At 33.5% G+C, this 25,530-nt stretch overlaps 3 protein-coding genes and 1 long non-coding RNA gene across 4 annotated transcripts; 1 reads left to right on the plus strand and 3 right to left on the minus strand.

Annotated features, from left to right (window-relative positions):
- Nucleotides 1–693: 693 nt before the first annotated feature.
- Nucleotides 694–4,609, minus strand: LOC105802883 (peptide chain release factor 1, mitochondrial). The gene is made up of 11 exons (XM_012634786.2): nt 4,076–4,609; nt 3,882–3,982; nt 3,686–3,784; nt 3,195–3,378; nt 3,061–3,109; nt 2,883–2,961; nt 2,687–2,761; nt 2,535–2,612; nt 2,154–2,312; nt 1,343–1,438; nt 694–1,260 (listed from the first exon to the last, which is right to left on the minus strand). Exons 1-11 carry the CDS (start codon nt 4,227–4,229, stop codon nt 1,066–1,068), a joined length of 1,269 nt encoding a protein of 422 aa, XP_012490240.2. The 5' UTR covers nt 4,230–4,609; the 3' UTR covers nt 694–1,065.
- Nucleotides 4,610–5,011: 402 nt separating this feature from the next.
- Nucleotides 5,012–8,701, minus strand: LOC105802882 (uncharacterized). Its single transcript, XM_012634785.2, has 3 exons — nt 8,064–8,701; nt 6,313–7,783; nt 5,012–6,198 (listed from the first exon to the last, which is right to left on the minus strand). Exons 1-3 carry the CDS (start codon nt 8,383–8,385, stop codon nt 6,006–6,008), a joined length of 1,986 nt encoding a protein of 661 aa, XP_012490239.1. The 5' UTR covers nt 8,386–8,701; the 3' UTR covers nt 5,012–6,005.
- A 3,050-nt stretch (nt 8,702–11,751) lies between these two features.
- On the minus strand, nt 11,752–15,232 carry LOC105800941 (probable receptor-like protein kinase At2g47060). The gene is given in 7 exon segments (XM_052623696.1): nt 11,752–12,116; nt 13,057–13,191; nt 13,347–13,379; nt 13,382–13,491; nt 13,583–13,686; nt 13,688–13,741; nt 15,134–15,232. Coding segments are annotated over 7 exon segments (633 nt in total). The 3' UTR covers nt 11,752–12,018.
- Nucleotides 15,233–19,195: 3,963 nt separating this feature from the next.
- LOC128034516 (uncharacterized) lies at nt 19,196–21,068 on the plus strand. Its single transcript, XR_008190569.1, has 2 exons — nt 19,196–19,245; nt 20,833–21,068. It is a non-coding gene; the product is annotated as an uncharacterized LOC128034516 (long non-coding RNA).
- Nucleotides 21,069–25,530: the final 4,462 nt, after the last annotated feature.

Raw genomic sequence — 25,530 nt, forward strand, 5'->3', positions numbered from 1 at the left:
TACTGTACTGATTTTTGACTCGTCACTTGAAACTCGTAAGTCGACTTCGAAAAAAGACTTAACAACTCAATGATTTAAAAATATAATGATTTTTTTCATCGCTTCACGTGATATTGGTCGATAAATTTTTTTTTTTTTTGTAAAAATTTTTATTTCAAGTCAAGAATTAAAAAGTGGGAAGATTTCATTTTAAGAAAAGAAGTAGCGACATTTTCCATGACGAAGTTGTTGCCCCCACATAATGATTTCAGCCGGACGAGTAAGAAAGGTGAAAACCGTACCCCACCGCCCACGCATCAACCAAATCCCATCCAGTCATATTCGTCATTTGATTTTAATGCTAAACTAATAGACTTTTATTTTAGGCAATCTAATTTTATATGATTCTAATAGTTTTGGTTTTGTTTAGGAGCCGGAGGATTGCAATCATGGAATTTTGTCTGTCTAGTGGCATGAGCCATCAATTTCTCTTGGGTGGAAGCAACTCGATTGGTGTTATCTTACCGGTTTATATAGGGTCGGTGTCTAGGTGGCCCAAATGGCTCACATGCCAACAAAGGACGACTTAAAAACTAGTCAATCTCATGCCCACGAGCTTCTTTAAACAGGGATTGGATGAGATTAAATACAATTTAATACTAGTCCAGTTGGTAGTTTGGATGCAAATATGTTGAGTAACCATTCTGTCACAGCTTTAGTAAGGGAAAAAGATATTAATTGCAAACTTGTAATACATGGCTATCGAGTCTGCTAAAAATCAGGTGGGGGCAACCATACATATGTCAACTCTAATTAAGCCTATAATATCTGTGTAACACGCTACATAATAATATTGTAAAGCTGTAATTGCTCCCAGAACAATCAGTAAAAGATACAACAGGCGATAGCACATGTCATGAAAGTGTAATTGCCTGTTCCTCTCTGTTAGTCCATGCATCACCAATATGAAGTTGAATATTTTAAAGATTCAGGTTGCAAGAGAACAAAGGGTATGGCCGTTTCATGTGTGAAAATGATGAGGCAAATAAAATTCTGCGACGGGTAAGACATTACCCGTAATAAACGTCATTGATCAGAACTGAAGGTTGCAATTGCATCCATTTCCTGTTGCAAAAGAAGAGCATCCACAAAGACATCCAAATTCTCTCCCTGCATCACATCATCTATTGCATGATAAGTGATGCCGACACGATGATCGGTGACTCGCCCTTGAGGAAAGTTATAGGTTCGAATGCGCTCGGATCTATCTCCACTACCAATCTATTAATATCAAAGTGATTAATACCCAATCATCTGGATCTGAAGGACAGAATCTAAAATTTCATCTCTTAGTAACCCATACCTGTTCAGATCTAAGCTTTGATCGGCTTGTCTGAATTCTGGACCTCTCCATTTCATACAGCTTTGCACACAGTACTTTAAGGGCCTTAGCTTTGTTCTGTCATAGGAAGCAAAAAGAAGGGGTAGTTACGAAAGCACCAGGATAAAAATATCGATGGATGATACTGTTTAGCAAACCATCCAAATTCATATTTTAGTGCTTTCAAGTTAAAGTCCATATCTAACATATAACCATAGATTGCATGCTTTACTTAAGAGACCTTAAATATGCCATATATATCAGTAACCAGAAAGTTTCAAAGACTTATGACTTTCTGTCCTCATGGATGCAATCAAGTCAATACAGAAATACAAAGCTATCTATGCAAGACTAGCTTCTTTTCTACTTCATGCGCATACCCACAGATCTTACACAAATAGAGATAACTCTCCCCCATGCTGAGATTCATACCTAAGACCAGGTTGAAAGTCAAGTTTCAACTGATAAAGTGCCTTCTCTATATGCAAACAAGTAGAGGTAGTTTCTAAAGACATTACATGATAGGGCAGTAAAATTGCCAAAAAGCTGAAACTAGCAATGTGGATAAAAATTAAGCATGCATCATTAACTTTTCAAACGAAAAACTCTTTTCTCTGTTTAGATGATATTGAAACAAATAAATCACGCCAAGGTGAAAAAAAAAACCTAAGAAAGGCTGCAAACTTCACAAGTATGTCTTGGCACACTACTGCACAGTATGGAAAAAATGAAGTTCAAAGAAAAAGATCTCAACAGAAAAGAATCCAAACTACAACATTTGAGTACTCTTTACCATATGCTGGGATCGTTCATCCTGTATAGTTACTGTTATACCAGTGGGAAAATGTGTGACTCTAACTGCACTGTTGGTGGTGTTTGCATGTTGACCGCCAGAACCACCAGACCTGTAAGTATCAATTCTCAAATCTTCATTCCTTAACCGGACATCTACCTGCAGAACCTCAACAAGAACATCAATCAGAGAAGGCAAAAAGGATATAGTAATTAAAAATATAAATCAGATAAACTGTGACAATGGAATGTCCAATACTTAAGTACGAGTGAACTAGTATGAGCAGTCTGAGAATCCGACAAAACTCCCAACAAAATAATCTAACAATCGTCCAAACAGATAAAAAAAAACAATTGAAACACAAAACATATCCTTAAGCACCTCATCAGCCTGAGGGAGAACAGCAATTGATACAGCACTAGTGTGGATCCGTCCAGACTTCTCTGTCACAGGAACACGCTGCCAAAAGAAAACGCCGTTTATGTTGGGCTTTAAAGCATTATATTGCATGTTAAAAAGTCGGAAACAAAAACCTGAACTCTGTGAATTCCACTCTCAAATTTAAGTTTCCCATAAACACCAGCTCCTGAGATTGCTGCACTAGCTTCCTGATAAGGAGAACAAGAAGTCAAGGTTCTGTGATGCGGACAGGAGATAAGCTCCACAAGATAATTCCATAAACTTTAGAAAGACCAAGATCCTAGAAAACACACAAGATGAAATAGATACCTTATACCCTTTCAGATCAGACTCTGCTATATCTACCACTTCAAACTTCCACCCCTTCTTCTGTGAGTACCTCTCATACCTGTTGTAACCATCCAAGTAAAGAATTCTCAGATAAGCAGCTTCTGAAAAAAACTCGTGATTCATGCACGGACCATGACACCATGTTGTACTGACTTACATTTTGAACACATCCATCGCAAACAAAGAAGCCTCCTCCCCACCAGTTCCTGATTAAAAAAGCAGGAAAAATATTCAACAAAAAACAATGACAAAAAACAGTATTCATGTGCCACCTCAACATACAGTTATTACCTGCTCTAACCTCCAAAATGCAGTCCCTCTCATCAGCATCATCTCTAGGAAGTAACGACTTGAGTAACAAGTTCTGCAGTCTTTTCTCTTCTTCCAAAGCCTTACCAAGATCCTCAGTTGCCATCTCAAGCATGTCTTTATCATTGGGGCATTCAGCCATCAATGACCTCAAACTATCAATCTCCTACTTAAAATGGGGAACAAAAAGGAAAACTTAAAACAGCATCCTCATTGGACCAAATCACAACATAATAGCAACTATAGGAAACAATAGGATAACGCATAAAGATACCTCTAGGGTCATAGTATGTATACAATGTCATCATTTATCAACACAGGTCAACTTACTGAAGGCTTAATTAGGAAAGCTACGGAAATATACAAGATACATGATACCTTCAGACAAGGGACAAAAGCTTGATTCATCGACACAGAATAAAACTGTAAGACAGAACATTAGTACAAGACAGAAAATGAAGACAAAAATATACCTTCTGTTTGGTTCTCAGCTCATTTATGAGGTCCATTGAGTCCCTAAGTTTATGAAGCTCTTTGTTAGCCTTCGAATACTCGGTAGGTGAGGCTTCTGGCTGTCTTCAAACAACACCCACAAGCTCAATTTAAAAAAAAAAAATCAAAATACAATTAAACAGAAACATAAAAGAATTTGAAATTAAAAGATATTACCTGGTTCATGAAATTCTCGAGAAAAGCACTCCTATGCTCAATAGCGACTAATCTTTGTTCCATTATTTTCAGGAGGTCAGTAGAAAGCTGAGGTTGCAGCTCTGCCCATTACGAGAATATTGTTCCAATGAATCGAAAGCTACACTTTTTTTTTCTTCTGAAACATAATCTGGTAAGTACATAAAAAGGCTTACCGGTGGAATAATAGCGACAAAAAGAAAGAAAAATGTTGGGAATCGCGGGTAAAACAAATGATCTTTGATTACGAGGATGGGGATTTGATTTTGCTACTTGAATTTGCCTCAATGAATTCATGCACAGGATAAGCCCTCGACTGAGTCTCTTCATTACTATTTCTTCTTTTACTTCAGTTCGCCTTATGAATTGCTAAGCTGTGTTTGTTGTTCAGTTTCCGGCGGAAGAATTGCCTGCCTTGCGAGTTGGGGACTTGGTTCCGTCTTCAGGTGATGGGAAATTAAGGGCCAGGAACAGGCGGCCCAGGTATCATCTAGGAATGGATAATAAAGAGGCCCAGAAACTCAGATTTCAGATCCAATGAAACCATAAGTTGTTCCAACATGAAGTCGACGTTTCACTGTACGAGTAAATATTGAGTGAGCCCCGCGGCGACCACATCACATGCCAATCACTCCAGCAGTAAACCCTTAAAACCTCCCCACTATTACCAGAAAAGTTAAGAACACAACACCGGAAGTTAAAAAAATCATGAGGTGACTCAGCCCCAGTAAAATGCGGGGTGATTGTAAGAAGGGTAAAACTCAAGTTGCTCTACTAATATACGAGATAGGTTATGTATATTATCTTTATTAATTATACGAAAAATATTACACATACTGAAATTATGTTTATAAACAAATTATAAAGTTGAGTGAAACAATGCAAAAACGTACAAGACAATCCTCACTTTTAGTTTATTTTAAATTATTTGTTTCATTCCCTCTTTTAACTCCTTTATGTTGCTCTTAGCTCTGGTGTTTTAGGGTTTCTTTTAGATTTTTTTTATTTACCTCACTTTTCTTGTACTTGGATTGAAATTAATGAATTTGGTTTGTTCTACTTTTGAAGATTTTAGCTTCCACTGCTTGCTTCGAATTAAGTGACCAAATGTGTACAAATTGCAACTAGCCAAATCCATTCAATGTAAAACATTTTCCAAGTATGTACTTCAAGGAATCAAGGATACAAGAACAACCATTTCCAAGGCTCATGCTAATACAATTCACTTCAGTTTTTCATAGTAGTAGTGGCCATGATTTTGGCCCATAAAGGCTTAAAAATTACTTACAATGTACTGCGCCAGGAATAAAACTCCCTTATCATACTAACATTCCATGACCTCCGAATAAATAAAGTTCCATTTTGACAGCTTTGATAAGGTCTAGAGTCGCATGAATCTTTGCCACTTTTTGTCATTTCCATCACTATAAAGCAGCAACTGAACAAGAACCTGTCTGACAGGATCCGGAAGCCTCGCTATATCTCAAATAAAGCTGAAACGGGTGGAGATACTGCAGATGGTATATACACAAGCTGAAACTAGAACCAAGCTCAATAAAGCAACATGTAAGCATCTGCCGAAACAAACAAAAGATTACAACTACCCCTAGCAGTAAAATTCTGAATAAATTGCGCTGGAGAGAAGAAAGCCTTTAGCATATGACTTCTCAATCAATACCAGCAACAACCAAACATACTAGCGATAGCTCGTACATATACCAAATCCACATGGTCGCAGAGAATGAATTCATTACTTAAATCTGACCCTTGATCCTGATCATTTCCAGCCTAACTCCATCTTCTTCTTAAACCCTTTTCCCCTTCTGCAGTTCCCCGATATAGTATCGCAGCAAATCGAGATAAAAGGAAAAAAAAACAAAACAAATACATGAAATGATTGAAAATCTATTCCTACTTATTTTCGTCATGATCCAAATATCACAGCCCCACCACCACCTTTCTTGATACTAGATTATTTGTGTTTTTTTGCCTAAGTACCCTTGTTTCTTACCACCCCCCCCCCTCCCCCCACCCCCCCAAACACAATGCTTATCGTCTTTCATCACCTTAGAATCACTTTCAGTACCAAAAATACTCTTGATCAGATCAAGCAGCAGTTCCAGTACCCGTTTCAGTAATCGACTCTGCCTCTGGAAGGGTGACTGTAATTGGTTGCCATCCTGATTGATTAAGTGTAATCCATTTCTTCATGGAAATTATCATATTCAAGATCAGGAGAGCATCACCTAAAGCATATTCTTCCAAGCATGCCTTTTTTAAAGCCAAAGCCGCTTCATATCTGCAAATTTGATAAAAATTTAGGCTAAAGGAATCCCACTATAAAACCTAGGGCTGGACTACTAAAAAAGTCAAAACAAGAGAAACAGAGAGAAGATCATCAAAGCAAAGTTACCTGCATTGAGAAGCCATCATTGCTGATCGTCCAGCAGGGGATGATAAAAACTTTTGTATCCCCTCCCATGTCGTCTTCGAGTACTGATTAGGGTTCCCACCAATAGGATTGACACACTTCCATAGTTTCTCATTTCTACCAACATACAACTGCATTGAACCTAAAGTTTGCTTCAATACCATATGTTGCTCAACTGCACTATCCAAAGCCCTCCTTACATCAGTATTGCGGTGTTTTGGATCTCCATAACGAATGCAATCAGTAATGTTCACTTCAGTAGGCATAATTTTTTCGTTTTTCAGTGTGTTTAATGCAAGTAAGATAACACCAATTAGACCTTGCACATATTCAGATGGTGGTGAGCGTCCTTGAGCTCCCCAAGTGCCATTGTTAGAAATTGGTGAGGATGATGGAGGTAGAAATTCAGGGCCACGCGGATACCTATTACTAATGTGCTGGCTTGCTTGGCTGTTGTGCGACACATGGCTCTTTTGCGGTACACTTAAGATACCTTGATTAGGCAATGAATCGATAGAGCTTGTTTTAAACTCTTCTCCGATTCGATGGGGAAAATTAGAAGGTTTTTGAGCATAATTGGACTGCTGAGAAAAATTTAACTTACCAATATCAGGCATATTTGGTGGGGCCAAATATCTAGGCCCCTCCACTCTAGGAGGCATTGGACGGAAACCATGACTTTGTGCATTAGGGGGTAACAAATTATCTTGTGCAGACACTGGTTGCAGAGGAAGGTTATTTGGCCTCAATGAATGAGGATGATGATTTTGATGGATGCCCATGAAATTACCATTGTTACTCCCTGAATGGTTAGGATTGCTAGGAAAGAAGTTAGGAGTAGACTTGCTTGCAGAGACAGCAGGGTCACTGCCACCATAAAATTCATGCGGTGCTTTTTTAAATGACATTGCCTGTGAATATTCTGAATGGTAAGGGTGTCCATTGTTAGTATTTTCTTGAATGATAGTTGTTGGCGCACTAGAGGCTCTTGACATGCTTGGCTGATAGGGGGTTTTCCTGATATATTTCCCTTTATATTTGCTATCGCCATTCCTTCCAGAACTAGGCACATTTTGATTCCCCAATGTACCATTTTCAGAACTGAAAACCATTGGTTGACTATACTGGACCACTTCAGGAATCGGGTTATACATTTCAGGGTTAAAACTATTGTGACCATTAGCAAGTTTAGTTGATTCACACCTCGAAAGCGGAGGTCCACCAGCTGAAAGACTCATCCAAAGCCATACACTCTTGGCCGCAGCAACCAGGGGTGCTGATGCCTTCATAGGCTGCGCCAAGAGAATATTATATCTCCTCATGCGTAACTGATGGAGAGCGTTAGAAAAATCCCTATCGCCGGAAATCAACAGATAATTAGCGGGAGCCGGATTATCAACTGCCCAAAACAGCATATCAACTAGAATCTTTTTATCGCTCGCATCTTTCACACCTGCCCATGCAGAAACCTCAATTAATCAACAACCTTCTTTTTCTATAACATCTTAAGTTCAGAATTTCAAGACAAAAATAAAATAAACCCTCGAGCGGAGGAGCACAGTAAACCATTTTTTCAAAGATCAGTAGGGAAAAACCACGTTTCTAAAATATTGCCTTAATGTCTCCTGATCATTGCAAAATTAACACAATAAACAGCAATGATTCAAGCTTTAATTACTATTATTTAAGAAAATTAAGATATAAAGGAAGTTAGGTGGTGTTGATTATGTTACCAGCGGGGACATGATTGAGTGCGATGCCGGTGCTTGAAAGCGCCTGCTGTACAGAAGAAGGAATCCGATTGGTGTCGCCGTAGGCGGAGATGGAAACGGGCCCACAGTAGTTCATCTTAACCAGCGCCGAACTAATGTTCTGCGCGATCGCGTGCGGGTCGCAATGTTTAGGGACCTGGCAGTTCTCTATGTCCCACCAAACCGACGTCTTCGCCGCAACGTACTGAGATTCAGCCGCGCCTCCACCAAAGGGTGGGGCAGCCGCGGCTGCCGAGGTGGCAACGACGGCGGAGGTGATTGGTCCGGTTACATCTCCTCCCATGAGTGGCGCACGATAGAATGGTAAAAAAAAAAAGACAGTAGCTAGGCGCAAGATAGCATCAAAGAGAACTAAAGAAAAAATTGGCTTGGGTTGTTTGCTTCCCTTTGCCTCTGCTCTGCTTTGAATTGCTTAGCTCTGATCTTCTCTTATATTATTTTGCTTGCTCTGCTTTCGAGTGAGTCTTGAAGACTAAAGATGATGAATCTCTACTTTGCTTTGTGCTTTTGCTTAAGCCTAGTTTGGTGAAGGATCTAATTTCTAATATAGATAAGAAGGGGGGGTTCGTGGTTGTAAGTTTTCTAACCCTTTGATTACGCTTGTGGGGTGAGACTTGGAATATATGTACACTCAACCATTCAACACGGCATTTAAAAGTCTTTTTCTTTTCTTTTCTTTTTTTATCTTCTCCTTTTCGCTGATTAACGCGGCACTGCGTTAACTGCACCAATGGTTGTTGGTTGAGATTGAATGCACTAAGGCATGGTGTAGGGAGAACGCCAAATGGTCAATCGACGCCTCATCTTCCCTCTTTTTTTCTTTTAAGAATGGCTTAATATATTTTGAGTTTCACAATTTTTAAAATTTTCCTATTAATTTTCCTATTAATTTTATTAATAGAATATATTTATTTTTATTGTAATTTTATATAATTTTATGTTTAATTCATTAAATACAATTTGATTATTGTGAAGTCTTCTTTCAATTTTTAAAATTAATTTAATAAAAATAATTGATAATATTATTTAACTTTTCATTGAAAATAATCTTAAAATCTAAATTAAATACTAAAGTTAATATTATTACCTTCACATACTATAACTTTTCTCAAAAATAGATACCACGTTAAATTAAAAAAGACAGATATCACATTTAAGAAAAGTATCAAAATTTAAATATTAAATAATATATTAAATTTTTAAATGATATGTGCTAGGTCTTTAAACTTCATTCATTGCTTGGATCTCGCAAAGAAAGTTCAGGAAACATAGTACAATACATCTCATCTTCCGAGTATTTTTCAATATTATGAAATTTTATTTTCCAAATAAGGATATTTTTATTCTTATTTCTAAAAACAATCTTATTTTTCAAGTATATAAAATTTTAATTTTTTATATTAAAATCATATATAAACCACAATTTAAAATACAAATATGTGTTTAGAAATAAATATAATAAATAATCAAACGTATAATTTAAAACTAATTAATAATAACACATAAAATATATACAATTGTTGAAATTAATAAAATGTGATCAATAAAAATACCAAAATAATTCTTTAGATGATAGGTAAAATAACGGTTTTATTATCCTAAGTAGTATGAGTTCAAATCCTTCAATATGCATATATATTTTTTGTTTTTAAATAAAAAACTAAAATTCCTCAAATGATATTATTTATTTTAATTACAAAAATATATTTTTATAATTTTTTAACCGAATTAATATTTAATTGACGCTAACTCAATTAAAAATTTAAATAATAAGATAAACTAAAGAATTTATCATACGCATATACACATCAAAATCATAAAATCATCACTTGGAACCATTGCTTGCAGGTGCCTCACGCAAGAATCATAACTCGTAGCAAGCCCTAGTTTGTACTTTTAAGATATTTATTATATTTTCTTATTCAAATAATAATGGAAGTTTCTTTTCAAAATATAACTACTTTCTAAATTTATTATTTTCTCGTCGTCTACACTCGTTGCAAGAGTTTTCACTAATCATATTGAACTTTTGATTTTTTTTTAAAAACCCTTGAAGTCTCAGTCTCAACCTATATAATCAAATTATTTAAGTATCCACCTATGAAACTATTTTTATTTAAAGTTATATTAAATTATATCACATTTATTGTATAAATAAAAGTGTTAATATGATACCTTACATAATTAATTCATATTATATCATATAATTTTTATTTGTATCTAATTTATTAGTATAATATTATATCATATTATATCTTTTTTATTTGTGTATCTAATTTCTATTATAAATAGATTATGTAACCCAATGTAAATTAAAAGTAATAATTTTCTTTCACACTGAAATTCATTCATTTTTCTCTTTTTAAGTTTGTAACAAAAATAAAACATTTTAAAATTTTATTCAACATTGATTATACGCAGAGCGGTAAAGAACATAAATATAAATATTTCTTGATACATGTTCAATCCTTATATATATATGGTTTTAATTGTTTCATGTAAAGAATATATAAAAATATAAAAGACAAACATCATTATAATAATATTAATTATCATTTTTAAAAATAAGTATACCAATATTTTCTCAATTGAGTTAGTATTAGGTGACACCAACTCAATAAAAATTTTATAATAAATATAAATACTTGTTGAATTTTGTATCTAGTAATAGTGATCGCGATAGCATAAAAATTATTAATGAATGCCACAATATCCTCTAATAAAATAGAATATTAAGCGCTTAAGCACATTCAAATCTAAATCATCCAATGTGTTACAACAACAATGCCATCCAAACTAAGATTTAGTCGGCTCTAAAATTAGTTAAGTAATTATAAACTTGATATCTATAGAGCTTGAAATATTATAAATTTCTTAAGTGAAATAATAATTAGCAATCTGTGATCTTTGAATTGATAGCATCTTTTGCAACAAACCCTCGAAGTGAAAAGCATTGGGAAGTTAATTTGCTATTATTATTTTCAATAATAGTAAATAAAGTTTTAATTGTGTGACAAATGTTATATTGTTTAATTAGAGTAAAGCATTGCTGATGTATTTATTTAGATAGTTAATTAGACTAAAGCAGTATTAGTATAAACAAGGTTGTATTGTTTTACCTAATCAGCAAATTATTGCCGGCCCCAAGGAGAAGCTTTTGTAATTTATTCATTAACACCTCACTCGGGGGCCGGTCCTCGCACCCAACTCCAACTGTAGACTGTTACTAAAGATGCGTCGTTGCATATGACACGACATACATATCCGAAAACCCAACGAATCCCCCCACCAATCCATTATTCTTTTCTCAAATGTTCAAACAAAGCATTTGGGTCCGGCAATCATACCCCACTCTTTCCATCTCTAAACTTATATTTTTCTACATCATCAATCATTAATTCCTACCCCAAGAATGCTGCAACCCGGAATTGTATCTTTTTAACTATTTTCTCATCCCTTTCTTCTAATACTCACCAACCTAACCCGATGAATGAAGTTTCTATATGCCTTACTGCCATTTTTTTTCTTTCTCTTTCTACACGATTTTCTTGTAATCCAAGCAACCAAAGGTGCGAAACCATTACTAAAGTAAAGGACAAGATGAGCATAAGAGGAAGAAAGGTTAGGAATAATTTAGAAAAAGAAAATATGCAAAGAAAGAAAAAAATTTACGCATTATTAACAAATTGAACACAAAGTATATAATGCATGCATATGGAACTTTGAATAAACAAATTGTCATCACTTTCTAGAGTTCGTCCCCTCATTATATATTTTGAATGCTTCAAAGTGAGTGCACTTCCGCACACACAGGCGCAGAGAGATAGAAAGGGAGAGGAAATGAGTGTGTGCGTGCGTGTGTGTGTGTGAGAGAGAGAGGTGATTGGTGTTTCACCTGAAGGTCCAGGTCAAGCATTTAACAGAGGCTGAAGAGCTTTGACAACAATGCTAATAGTTGGCCGAAAATCAGCTTCAAATTGCACACACAATGCAGAAACAGCTGCCATCTGCAATCTAAACAACTAAATGCTTTAGAGATGGATGAAATTGATATCCAGGAGCAAATAACATGTGCCAGCTCTTTCATCTTTCTCTAGCGAATAAGAATACAAAATTAAAAAGGTATTTGGGTCAATGCAGCCTCTTAATTTAGCATTACTTGAAAACTTGAGGAAGGAGGAACATTAACAGAGAACATGTGCTAATAGAAACACAGACACTACCAGGTGCAACTAAGCATTTTAATGCCTTCGCAACAACCTTGGGAGCATTCTCCACCTAGTCTTTGATCAACAAACTGCCTAATCTTGTTTGCACAAAGATTTGGTGTAGCATAACACAACTCACAACTCATTAATCAGTCATGTCTGAAATGTTTAATGATGAAACGCAGGCTGAATATAAGAATATAAGTAACAGAAATGTCATAAGACTTCGTTGTCCATGAGGTAAAGTATGATCAATAGGTTTTTTTCCCAGTCAGAAGCTCAAGCAGCAGAACACCAAAGCTGTACACATCACTCTTGACATTTAATTGCCCATATTTGCCAATTGTAATAAAAAGACAGGCAGGGTTCAAGATGATCATTCTGAAATTAATTTATATAAGGGAAAACTAAGGATATTAAGTTTAGGCTTTTAGCAAGAAACATCTCAGTAATCAAATAAGAACTACTCAACTATAAGGCTTAGAGCAATTTATGATTGTTATATAAAATACGGTGTCATAAGATGTAGAGCAACTTTCTCCAAAGCCACTTATCATCAACAAGCAAAATGATCTTTGAAAAAATAAATAAAATAGATGGTAGTACAAAAAGCATTCACTATAACTCAGGAGCATGATAACCAACAGTTCCAAGTATACGAGTAAGATGAAGACGGGCTGCAATATTAGGAATACAATCAGCAATATTTGCCACATCATCAAATACTAGCACATTGCAAGACTTACCGTCACAATGAATGATGCGAGGATCAGCCTTCTCGTGCAAGTACTCAAGCCCTTTTGCAGCTACTACGGTAATTTTTTCTCTTTGTGCCCATGTCAGAACAGGGCATGGCTGAGCTCCCTCAACACCTTTTCTTCCTGCATTAAAGGAAATGTAGCAATAAAATAAATATTACCAACCGCTACAACAGACTTTGTTTCCATATAGGGAGTAACTTCAAGCACCATTACACTCCTCAACAGTTTTCAACTTTGTATAACTGGAGCAATAAATGAAGCATCTTCACACATACCATGGAGAATATCATGCAATGAGCCATTAGATGAAACTCATGGGCAAGTATACGGGAGCTCCCATCAATACAGTAACCAAGCAACTGGACAAAGTTCTACCATAGAAACTTAAAAATACACGCACAAATGGATATAGAGCTGAAACTCTAAAACTAATTTTGAAGAAGGGTTAAATGCAATGAATTAACACTGTCGGTTGAACCTAGGTCAAAAACCCAATCATCAGGTTGCTTACTGGCATCTAACTTCTTTTATGGCTGAAGCCTGTCCAGTCTTGAGTCTATAATAAACTCGACCGTATGAACTTTCTCCAATCAAAGAATTTGTACCAAAGTTATCACTTATCTGTGATTTCCTTCAATTCATCTGCTGGAATAGCAAGGGCTTCAATAGGCTGAAACCTTCACAATTTAAGCATTCTTTGATGCAGTTTCCTGCATAACATCATTTCCTGCATGATCAAATTCAACCGAGATTACAGCAATAGCTTCAGTACAGCTAACAAAAGGTATATCCAAACATATATGCAAAGGATAATATTAGAACAGACATGTATTAGTAGTAAAACAAAATAGGTAGGAAAAAAAAAAGACATATATCCTGCATTCCTGCTAATAAGAATCTAAAAGCATAGAATAAATTAATAAATAAATTATTACTAAACTCCAACTGAATATTTACATAAGCACCAAAGGAGTTTATGCTATCCTACTTTTCTCGATACAGTAATATCGAGTAAATAAAAAGACAGAGATGCATTGTTATCAGGCTTGATCTGAATTTCAACCAACTGCTGAATGTTTAATCATATATTGGTCTCTATAAATCTAAATAGAAGGCCCCAAAGCAGACTCTCATTTCTTTTAGCATAATGAGCATTTCCATTCAAGATCTGAATAAGGCATAAAACCAAAAACAAAACAGAACCCCTAGGACTGCATATGAGATTAATTCTGTAAATTCACAAAATTGTAGCATTTCATTCTTACATATAAAAAGAGAGGTAAGATGAGTTAAACCTTTCATCGGTTCATCCAAATGCAGCATAAAATACACAAACATCCAAAGCAATCACATGAATTTATGCTCACAATCAAACTTGAAATGGCACATGCATGAAAACACATTAGAAATGAAGTTAGCTTAGGTTTTTTAGCCATGGCAACAGATTGAAAATGTCAGAAATCCACAACTCACCAACTATTAGAACCTACTATTAGAATAAAAGGACGAAAGTAAAATTAAAGTAGAAAAAGTTTATGTAAAATATCACCTGATATTTGACGCCGATGAAGTGAAGCAAGTACTTATAGCTGGACCAGTCCAATACGAGACTATACGTATTAGTTAAGCGGGAGGTCTGAGACGCTGAACCCAGCGAAAGCTGCGTACATTTGGCGAAAACCGATGGGTGTGTGGGATGAAATGTAACATCAGAGTCTTGACTTTTTTGCTTGCAGTTTCCCTTAGATTGCGTTATTGCATGATTTATCTATACATATACGTTCTCTTTTTTTCTTTTTTTCTTCTTTTTTCTGTTCTACACTGAGGTAGCCAGACTTGACTCTGCAGCAATGTTAGCTAAAATACGCGTAACTTAAATCGGAATAGAGAGCATTAATTATCCAAAACCTAATTCAATAGGGTGGTCTAGTAAGAACAGAATACAATTTAGTTATTCAATAGGGTAGTCTTCTTGTACCAATAAAAAACTAGTCATTTTCTTCTTTTTTCTGGATAAAGAAGACCAAAGAAGACATTATATCATTATCCTTCGAGCAGCAACCTGCCCCTCAACATCACTTTGTAAGAGAGTCATCACCTCTAATGGAGGATCCTGGATTATACGAACTCCCAACATCTGCGACCGTGCTACGTTAGGCATGTAGTCCGCCACTGTGTTCGCTTCCCTGTAGATATGTTTGACCCGAATTTCCCAATCTCCTTGATTCCTTTAATAGTAACGAAATACAATTTAGTGAAAGGTAAAACATTTATATAATTTACATATATATGTCAATTGAATTAAAATGATATATTTTCCTATAGTTTACATATAAAAATAATTTATTTTCATAAATTTTATGATAAAATTTTATAAAACAACCGGTCATAAAAAAGGAATTTATGACCAACTACTTAATTTGATTTACGATTAATTGATAAAAAAATTAAATTAAATTTAAAACATATTTTATTTATGAAAAGTTAAATAAATAACTTGCGCCTCTTTTTTATTTTCTCCGATTCTCATGAAAGCTTTTAGGTTTGTTTGCTTAGTGGATTGCTGCAAATTGCATTTATTTTCTCTATTTCTCATAAAAGCTTTTAGATTTGTTTGCTAGTGGAACAGTAATTCCATCAAATTAGATCACATCCACGTTTAGGATCGAGTGTTCCAATACGTGAGTCGTAACACAAATAAAGATTTAGGTACCATAGCTCTATATATATTTGGGCTGCAAGGATTTAAATTCAAAATTCATCGGATTAAGTTACATGCCTTTTCTTGTTCTAGAATAATGAAAATGTATTTGATTACAATAGTTAAGTTAGGCCTAAGTAACCACCCAATCAACCACACTATTTTAGTTTTAATGATAATGCATAAAAGATATTTTTACACATAAGGGATGACTTTAATCTTGCATGAAATCGTAGTTATTTCCTTCAAAATTATGACTATTTCAAGGTAATTAGATTTAATGATCACATATTGTCATCCAATTTTCAAGATAATCACTTAGACCTCAATGATTAAGGAGCTAGAGCAAAGTCATCTTATCATCGCTATCAATCATCTGACCCTTTTTACCTCGGAACACAAGTATTAAACCAACTTAGTTATTGTGATTATCAAACATTGTGCTGTAGTCCAACTTGAGCACTATTGGAAGAGAAGGATTCCATTAAGTAGAGGGTACCCTTGACGTCCAAGTGCTAGTTGGAAAATGATAGCAACTACAAAATTCAGCTGATTCTTTATTTTGAGCCAAAGTTGGAGGAGATTCACCTTATTACCTTCAAAAACCTTCATTTCTTGCTTTTCAAACTTCCGTACAAATGAAAGCCACTAAGTCAAGACCGTCAACTTGGTTATGATTGTTAAACATCTTAACGATGTGGATCCACAAGTCAAGACAATATCAAAACCTAGAGTGGATGGGTTATATCCAAACTTAGAGCAACTCCAAATAACCTTAGCTAAAGGACAAAAGAAAAGCTAAGTGTTCATTAGGTTCCACATCATACTCTTACATCTATGGCATTTCTCCATACTGGCTTTATGTAGTTTAAGGAAACTCTCTTTTGAAGCAATGGCATCTCAATAACATCTCCAAATAAAATTTTATAATTTTTGTGGGTATTTAAGTTTTCACATGATATTCTAAACTGTTTGTCTATCTTTCATATTTCTAGATGGATAGGGATATCTTAGGGAAGCAGACATATCCTAATTTAATTGAATAGTTTTATCTCTAGTGAAAGTGCCATACTAATCGATCTTCAATGAAATCAGAATTTACGAGAAAAATTTGAATCAATATTTCATAAAGAGAGAAAAATTTATTGAGAAGTTCATCATTCCAACAACGACGATCATGATGAATTAACTCATTTACCATAAATGTGCTTTAGATATATGGCATTTTACTATTACTAACTCTACTTTAAGAATTATTAAACTTTAATTTTTTTACTAATAATTATTTCTTGAATAGATATGGACTATAATTATATAGATATAATTTTTGGGTCATAATATATATATATATATAGATATAATCTGTAATTTTAATATATAAACATGTCATTTTAATTATTAATTTTACATTGTTTATATAAAGTTCACTTTCTTGTGTTATTTTCATTATTATGATTTGAAAAGTCCTAAAATATTATAAAATAAAACCTTAAAAGAAAGTAGTTTCACGCATCAAAGAATATATACATACGCATATGTTATCATGAAGCATGGTTGTGTCTATTTTAAGGGTTACTGGTTTTAGTGTTGGTGGATAGAGAGAGCCTCTAAACAATATTAAGGGCTTTGGCAAGATTTTTGATAAATTACTAGGTATATTTTTAAATTGTTGACAATTTGTTACGTATATGTGTTTGTTTATATATTAAATTAGATTATGCTTATTTGTTCTCTCTTGCTTTTGAGAAGTGGAACATTTTCAAGCTCAAATTGGCTCACCTGCTTAAGGTCTTGTCATTTTTAACAATGTGTTACTTCTTTCTTGAGTTTTCCTCCTCTGCGTGGGTTTTAAGATAGCTTCTCCCAATTATTGACAAAAGGCTTCATGAAAAGATTTTTTTGCACAATCAAGGGATCTAAGAAATCTCAATCGTTTAAAAAAAATTAAGTGTCAAAAGCAAACAAATTCAAGAAAAGGTCTTATACAAAAAGATGGAAAGTCACTTTTGTGGCTTAGAAGCGTAGGTGACATAAGATCTAGACTTGGACCGTCTTAGATGCTCTTAGATACTTTATGAGAAACCCCTAAACTCATGATGTTATTTGGAATCTTTTCCTTTTGTTTGTATGAGATTAATGTTAAAAACCACCGACACTTTAGGCCACCTTACCTTTGGTTTAATCACTATGAAAGAAATTGGATTCTTATTTCAACGCACTAGAGGAGAGTTACTAGGAGCTAGTGACTAGTGGCTTTTTAGGCTTTGGTTGAACATGACTTATGAGGTCTTGATTGATGTCCTTGTTTGGATGTTCTTTGCTTGGTTATATTGATTGTTTTTGTTTGTTCTGCCATATTTTTATCTTCCTAGCTTGTTGTTGTTTCTTTGTTTAGTGTATTTTTTTGTGTGACTCATAACCTCTCTTTTATGATGCATTCATAGCTTGAAATTAAATGAATGTTGGCTTTCTAAATATATATATACAAGTAAATTGTATGATTTGATGTGCATTTGGTTCGTGGTGCTTGGGATTTACAAGGAATATGTAACACCCTTCACCCGATCTGGTCACTGGACCCAAGCTATAGGATGCTACCACAATTAACCAAGCATATCACAAATAATTTCGACTTTAAACATTCCATTAAATAATTAACATGATATAATCCAAGCCTAATATGACTTATAAACATATTTGAGTCCCAAACGAGCTTACGAAGCTCTTAGACCAACTTGAAAATAAATCAAGACTAATTTGAAGCTTTTATGAAAAGATAGGTAAAAAGCAAAAACAGGGGGTCATACGGCTATATGACCAAATTGTGTGACAGGCTGAGGCCGTGTGGGATTAAATGTAAAGGCCCAAATTCAAAATTATGGGAATAGTGGTTTCGTAACCACAAATCTGATTTAAAGATAAATTTATTTTAATATTTTTGCATGAATATTGATATGATAGGAAAATCGTATGAAAATATCGATAGAAAAATTTTACCAATTTAGTGGTTAGTTAGAAAAAGAAATTATTGAAGAAATTGGGTAAAAATAAGGTATCGAGACTTTGATCTCGTAAAACCGAGTCAAAAATAATTTTATAAATAATTATGAAATATTAGTAATATGGTATAAAAATTTCGTTAGAAAATTTTAATGTTTGGGTAGTCAATTAAGTGAAAAGGACTAAATTGAAAAAGGTGTAAAAGTTATTAGAAGGATTAAATAGCTCAATTGTTAAATGAAGAGGGACATAAATTGAAAATAACCCCAAAAGGAGATATTTTGGGCGGCATACGCTGAGAAAAATCAGGAGAATTGAAGAATTAAGGGTAAAATTGGAATATTGCAAAATTTACTTTAAAAGATAGGACTAAAGTGGAATTATCTAGATTCCTCTTTATTTTTCTGCATTCCCATCAGCCAAAAACATCCTAAGGGTTTTTTCAAGCTGATTTTTCATAATTTTTGCACCAAGTGAGTTAATCCTTGCCTTTTTCTTGTAATTTTTGTATTTCTAAGACTTTTACAACTATGTCCTATTACTAAATTCATTAGTTTTTGATTTTATGAATGAATTTTAAAGTTTCTATGAATATGTGCTGGAATTTTATGATGAAATAGGATGAAATTGAAGCTTTAATTTGTTTGTGAGATTATTTTATTAGGTAATTTCAATAGAAATTGATTTGTAGGACCTAATTGTGAAAATGTTTGGAATCAAAGTCTAGTGCTGAAATTCTGATTTACAAAGGTTATAAAGTAGTCTAAAGTGATGGGATAAAGTGTTAATTGAGAAAAATCAGCTCAATTGAGAGGTTAATTGAGCAGGGATGAAATTATCATTTATTGAAAGTTTAGGGAAAAATGGTAATTAACATCATACACTAAAACAGTTTTGGACAGCAGCAGTACTCTAACTTTGAAAAATCACCAAAAATTGTAGAGATCGAATTAGAGGATGAATAAAATATGAAATTAAAGCTTATTGAGTCTAGTTTCTTATAAAAGAAACGGTGTAAGCAATGGAATTGTAAATCATGAGATATAAATAATTTAGTGATTGTGACTCAGTGAGACAGCTTTGAATGCACTACAAATAATAATGGAATTATAGAGAATGTCACATATGAACATGAAAAGTATTAGATTAATGATTAAATTTATTTATTTAGATCCGGAAAATTCAAATACGAAGCAAGATCGAGGAAAAGAAAAAGTTCGAGATTAGTAGATTTTTAGTTACGAACAAGTGTCGAGGTAAGTTCGTGTAACTTGAATTATATTCCTAAATGCTTGAAATGTTTGTTATTGATGTGAATATGATTTGGATGTTTATTGTATGATAATTGATGAAGTAATGATATTCTTGATGAAAAGAGAAAATAAATCTTGGTTGAATGAAAAGGAAATTCGATGGATCTCTGAAAAGGAATTGACGGTAAAAAGGATCTAGCCCGGACGGGTGATCCTATTCTGATATAGCCCTCCCGAAGAATATGTGGAAAATGGATTTAGCCCGGACGGGTAATCCGAATTAGGTCTCAATTTAGCTTTGACGGTAATTCGGATCCAAGCTCATTAGAGTAATTGTCGTTGGATTTAGCCTCGGACCGGTAATCCCGACAATACTCGTGAGTTTATATTACTGAGGATTTAGCTTTGACCGTAATCCCATTGTAAGGATGAGGTTCATGGAGTGTGCTCTCTGAAATGGAAATGTGCACATGAATATGAATTGACGGACGGATTTGTACACTAAAGTGTACCTCTGAAAATCCATCGAAATTCCAAGTAGTTCAATGGGATAAATATAGAAAAATAACAAGGAAATGGAAATCATGGAATTGATGAGCTCATTAATCATGGTATAAATTATTGATACATGGAAATTATTGGACTAATTTGAATGTTGAGTTTGTGCATGATAGGGGAATAATGTATGGAATGGGTGTATGAATGTTTATTACATTGTAAAGAAAATATTAGGTAAGTATAATTCTTGTTACATGAGCTTACTAAGCACAAAGTGCTTATCCTGTTTCTTTTTCCCCTGTTTTGTAGTGTTAAGGGCTCGGAGGTCGGATTTGGTCGGAGACGCATCACACTATCAACCTCAAATTCTCGGTATATAAAGAAACTTTATTTTGGAAATCAATGGCATGTATAAGCTAGTAAAGTAGATGTTAATGTGAAATGAATGTATGGTTAGCCATTGGTATGGCTAACAAATTTTGGTTTTGGCATGTGATGAGATTATCTTATGAATACAATAAATCTATCTTGAAAATATGTTGAAATGGATTGGTTGTATTGGCTTGGTCTCGGTTTAAAATTTGCAGGGAGGATTAGATATTTATAAAGGGGTTATATTGAGTTTTAAAAAAAAATCGGTAAAATCTGGTAATACCTCGTATCCTATTCCGGCGACGGATACGGGTAAGGGGTGTTACATTAAAACACACAGCCGTGTTGCCCAACCTTTCATGGGAACTAAAATCGTGTGACAAGCCATGTAACTAAGTGTGACCGTGTTGGACCTAATTGTAAAACTTTGTAAATATTCAAACGGCTGTGCCGCCAGGCTGTGTAAAAGACTATGGTTGTGTGCATCATTTGTTACCCAAAACATACAGGCCACATGGTCATGCCATATGCCCGTATATGGCACACAGTCGTATGGCAGACCGTGTATGCCTAAATAATACCCTACAATGCAAGTTACCACACCAAACATCCAAATATACCACAACCATGCCATATACCATTTCTCAATTTGTACAAAGACATCAAAAGCATACCAAAACAATACTTATATCATTCATCCTAAGTGCTTAACCAATATGTCACAATTAACACCTTAATTCAACAATTCATATCCTACCATTCATCATTATCCATGCCTCAATATTCATACCTAACATTCACATATGTCTATCATTTCAAATGTCAAGATTTCATCAACAAAATTCCTCTTTTCTAAGTGTCAATACTCATCAAGTAAAATATATCATATTGACCAAAACATATATGCAACTCATGTTGCAAATCAACCAAAATAAGATTATCACTTCCAAACATTACACTTATATCCAGATCATCAACATCGTTATACCAAGATCATCAACATCCAAAATAACTTAAACGCAAATACAACCCTATATGCATGCCATATAACTGAATCTGGAATAAATAAATATTACTAAATTAGAGACTGGATAGTGTGAACTCCGAGTTGATCTGACTGACGCGTTCCACAAAATAACCTATTTAGAGAAAGAAAGGAAAACAAGATAAGCATTACGAATACTTAGTAAGCTCGTATGAAATTCATTTAACCTACCTCAATAAATTTACAAATAAATTATGAAAAACTAATGTAACATGTATAAATATCATTTGGCATCTTGTTACATCCACAAGTACATCATTTAACACTTCTAGAGGTTAATACATTATATTACACAGGCTTATAATATAACCATTTATCTTTAGTAGTATCCAAAACACATTTGACCAATTATAACTCGAATTATTTTGTTTATTTATCATTTTCAACTTAAAATAAAATAACATTAAATTAAATTTTCACATTTAACAACAACAAATGAGATTATCACAACAAATCAAATAACATTTCCAACGATACCATTTAATCTATATAAAAAAACTTTTAGCAAGTACGACATTTATATCACTCCATTCTCATGTATTCATTTGATTTAATATTCACATTATTTAAACAATTTCATTTCATATCACGTTTATTTTCATTGCCCGGAGAACTATAGAATATACCTCAAATAAACGGGATAGTAATTCTCATACAAGCTCGCAATAAGGACATTAATCATTACTCAATGCTGCTCACACAAGTTGCTGAGACTCTACAACAAATGCTAGATTCTAGTCATCAGTATGATATCCACCACTGGTACATAATACCTAATATATATAACACCGGCACAGAGTGCCTAATACTATAACACCGGTATAAAATACCTGATAATTGTAATCATTGGCACATAGTACCTGATAAACCCTAATAACATGTCATTTGTGTCCTAACTATTCACCAAGTTCACGCGGCCCTGTATCACATATTCAATCTTTTCCATTCTTTTTAACATTTTCGTATACATATCAAAAAACCATATACTTATTCATTTTTGTTCACTTATCAAGTAACCATATACTTGTTATTTAAACCAATTAATATTCCATAACTGTTCCATATCATATAACCATTCGTGTTTGCCACATATATCGTATTTTGCGCTATAGTTCTTTCGATGCCAATAATTATTGTATTACAACAATTAAACTATCAAGCGATTAAAAACACAATTATAAAAATCATTAAAAATTAAGTCTTATATGAAACTTACCTAATCAAAATCGCAACTAATACTACACCAAGGACTTTCAAGCAAAATTTCTTATTTTTGTGTTTATTTTCCGATTGTTTCAAATCTCAATTTTCAATATGATTTAATTCAATTAATCAATTTCAAACATCTCAAAACAACCTATTGTAATCGTGAATTAATTTAATTTCCTTTTCAAATATGCTCTAAATTTTTACATTTTATTCAATTTAGTCCCTAAAATCAAAATAATTATATCTATCAAATTTGAGCTCTAATTTTAATACAATTACAATTACCTCATTATGCAGCCATCTAATTTCTATAATTATAGAAATTAGCATTAATTTCAAATTTTACATTTTAATCTCTAAACTCAAAATTAACAATTTCACTCTACAATTTAGTTCCTATTTCATCTCCAAGTTTAACCACTAACATAATAGCATCAAAAACTATAAAATTCATTAATGGTAACTGTCGAAACCGTTTTTTGAAAACAAAAATTTTAGTTTTGACTTAAAAATAAAAACTGGAGTCGCCACCGATCCTTTATTAAGGTGTGATCGGCCCACCTTAAAAATAATTTTGGTCTGTGAAATTTGAGAAAACAGGTTCGGGAGTCAGTTACGCACGAGGAAGGATTAGCACCCTCTTAACGCCCAAAATTGGTACCAAATTGATTTTTTTGAATGCCTTGGTGTCGAAAATTTGAAAAGATCTTAAAAGGAAACTTTTTATTTCATGAATGAATCAAAATAATAAGACATTCTTATTTCAAAGAAATAAAACACCACACCCAGTGAGTTAGGGCACAATGTTTTTAAATCTTCGAAATACCCGAATATTGCCTTTTGTTTCTGAAAATTCTTATTTCGAGAAGAAAATGTCATGACCAGTAAGTTAGGACCCAACACTTTGAATTCCCGAGAATAAGCTTTTATTTAAAATTTGCGAACTTATTGCAAAACAAATAATTGGCTTTCAAAATTCATCGAAAAATAATCGCGATCCAGTAAGTTAGGACACGACCTTCCTCGAGAACCACGAATACCAAATATTTTGGAATTTATAAAACAGGATGATTTGGATACTCGGTCAAGACCAAAATATATTTTCTTTTGAAACGTGGTCAATATTAATGCATAGCATGAATCCCTTATTTCAATTTAAACTACATATGTATATGTATTTGCAAAATATATAAATACAAGTACAATATAAGTAAATTCAAAATATATGGGCATATATTAAAGCATATATATAAATATACATACAAAATAAAACACATATAATAACTTCTAAAAGAATGTATATGTGCAAGAATAAGGAAAATGCATATGTATTATAAAATACAAGTGTACACATATATATATACTTATTTATAAAAACCATGAAAACAAACTATATCAAATATGTGTGCATAAGGAAAAATAGGTATGTATATATGTATATATATGAATGTAAAACCATGGGAATAAACTATGAAAGTATGGGGATATATATATTTACAAAATAAAAATAAAGTAAATAAAGATAAAGTATAAAAATAAAATGTTTGTATATGTATATATATTTACAAAATGTATGAGTATGTATGTATTGGAAAATCGTAAATACGTGTATGTGCATATATGAAAATAAAATAAGAATATAAAAGTATATATATGTGTATATATTTAGAAGGAAAAACAAAAACAAAAAAAATATATATATAATATATAAATAAACTACGAAAATATGTACACGTATTTCAAAAACATTTAAAATATATACATATATAAAATACAAACATATGCGTATATATATGTATAAGTATAATAATAATAATAATAATAATAATAATAATATATACAATAAAATAAAATAAGGGTATAGCATAATTATGATAAGAAACTAAAATGGATTAAATTGAATTAAAAAAATGATGAAATGGGGAGGATTTAGCATAAATTAAAAAAGAAAGGACCCAATTGAATGCGCGCGTGACTACGGAGGAACAAAAGGGAAATTATCCCGTCTTTCCTAAACGCAGCGCAACGGGGGACCCAATCGAAACAGAAGTAAAATATGCGGCCTAAATTCTAGAATAAGTAAAAAGAATTTAATTAAAAGGCGTTGCAAAAAGGAAGGGCCAATTGCGCAAATAGACCATGTGACGTCAGAGCGCGCGGATCCTCCCCTTCGGGTCGGGTCACCGCGCGGGTCGCACCTAGCTAAAACGACGTCGTTTTGGTCTCTTATTTAAAACAGAGTTTGCCCTTCAAATTCATTTGAAACCGAAGGAAAGAAAAAATAAAAAATAAAAAAACAAAGGCTTCTCTGGTGCTCTGCTAGGGTTTCACCCCTAGCGTCCTCATGCCGCCAACACGCCGCCATTTAGCCTCGGCCCTCC

The sequence above is a fragment of the Gossypium raimondii genome, chromosome 11 (genome assembly GCF_025698545.1).
Source record: "Gossypium raimondii isolate GPD5lz chromosome 11, ASM2569854v1, whole genome shotgun sequence".
In the NCBI taxonomy this organism is placed as follows: domain Eukaryota; kingdom Viridiplantae; phylum Streptophyta; class Magnoliopsida; order Malvales; family Malvaceae; genus Gossypium; species Gossypium raimondii.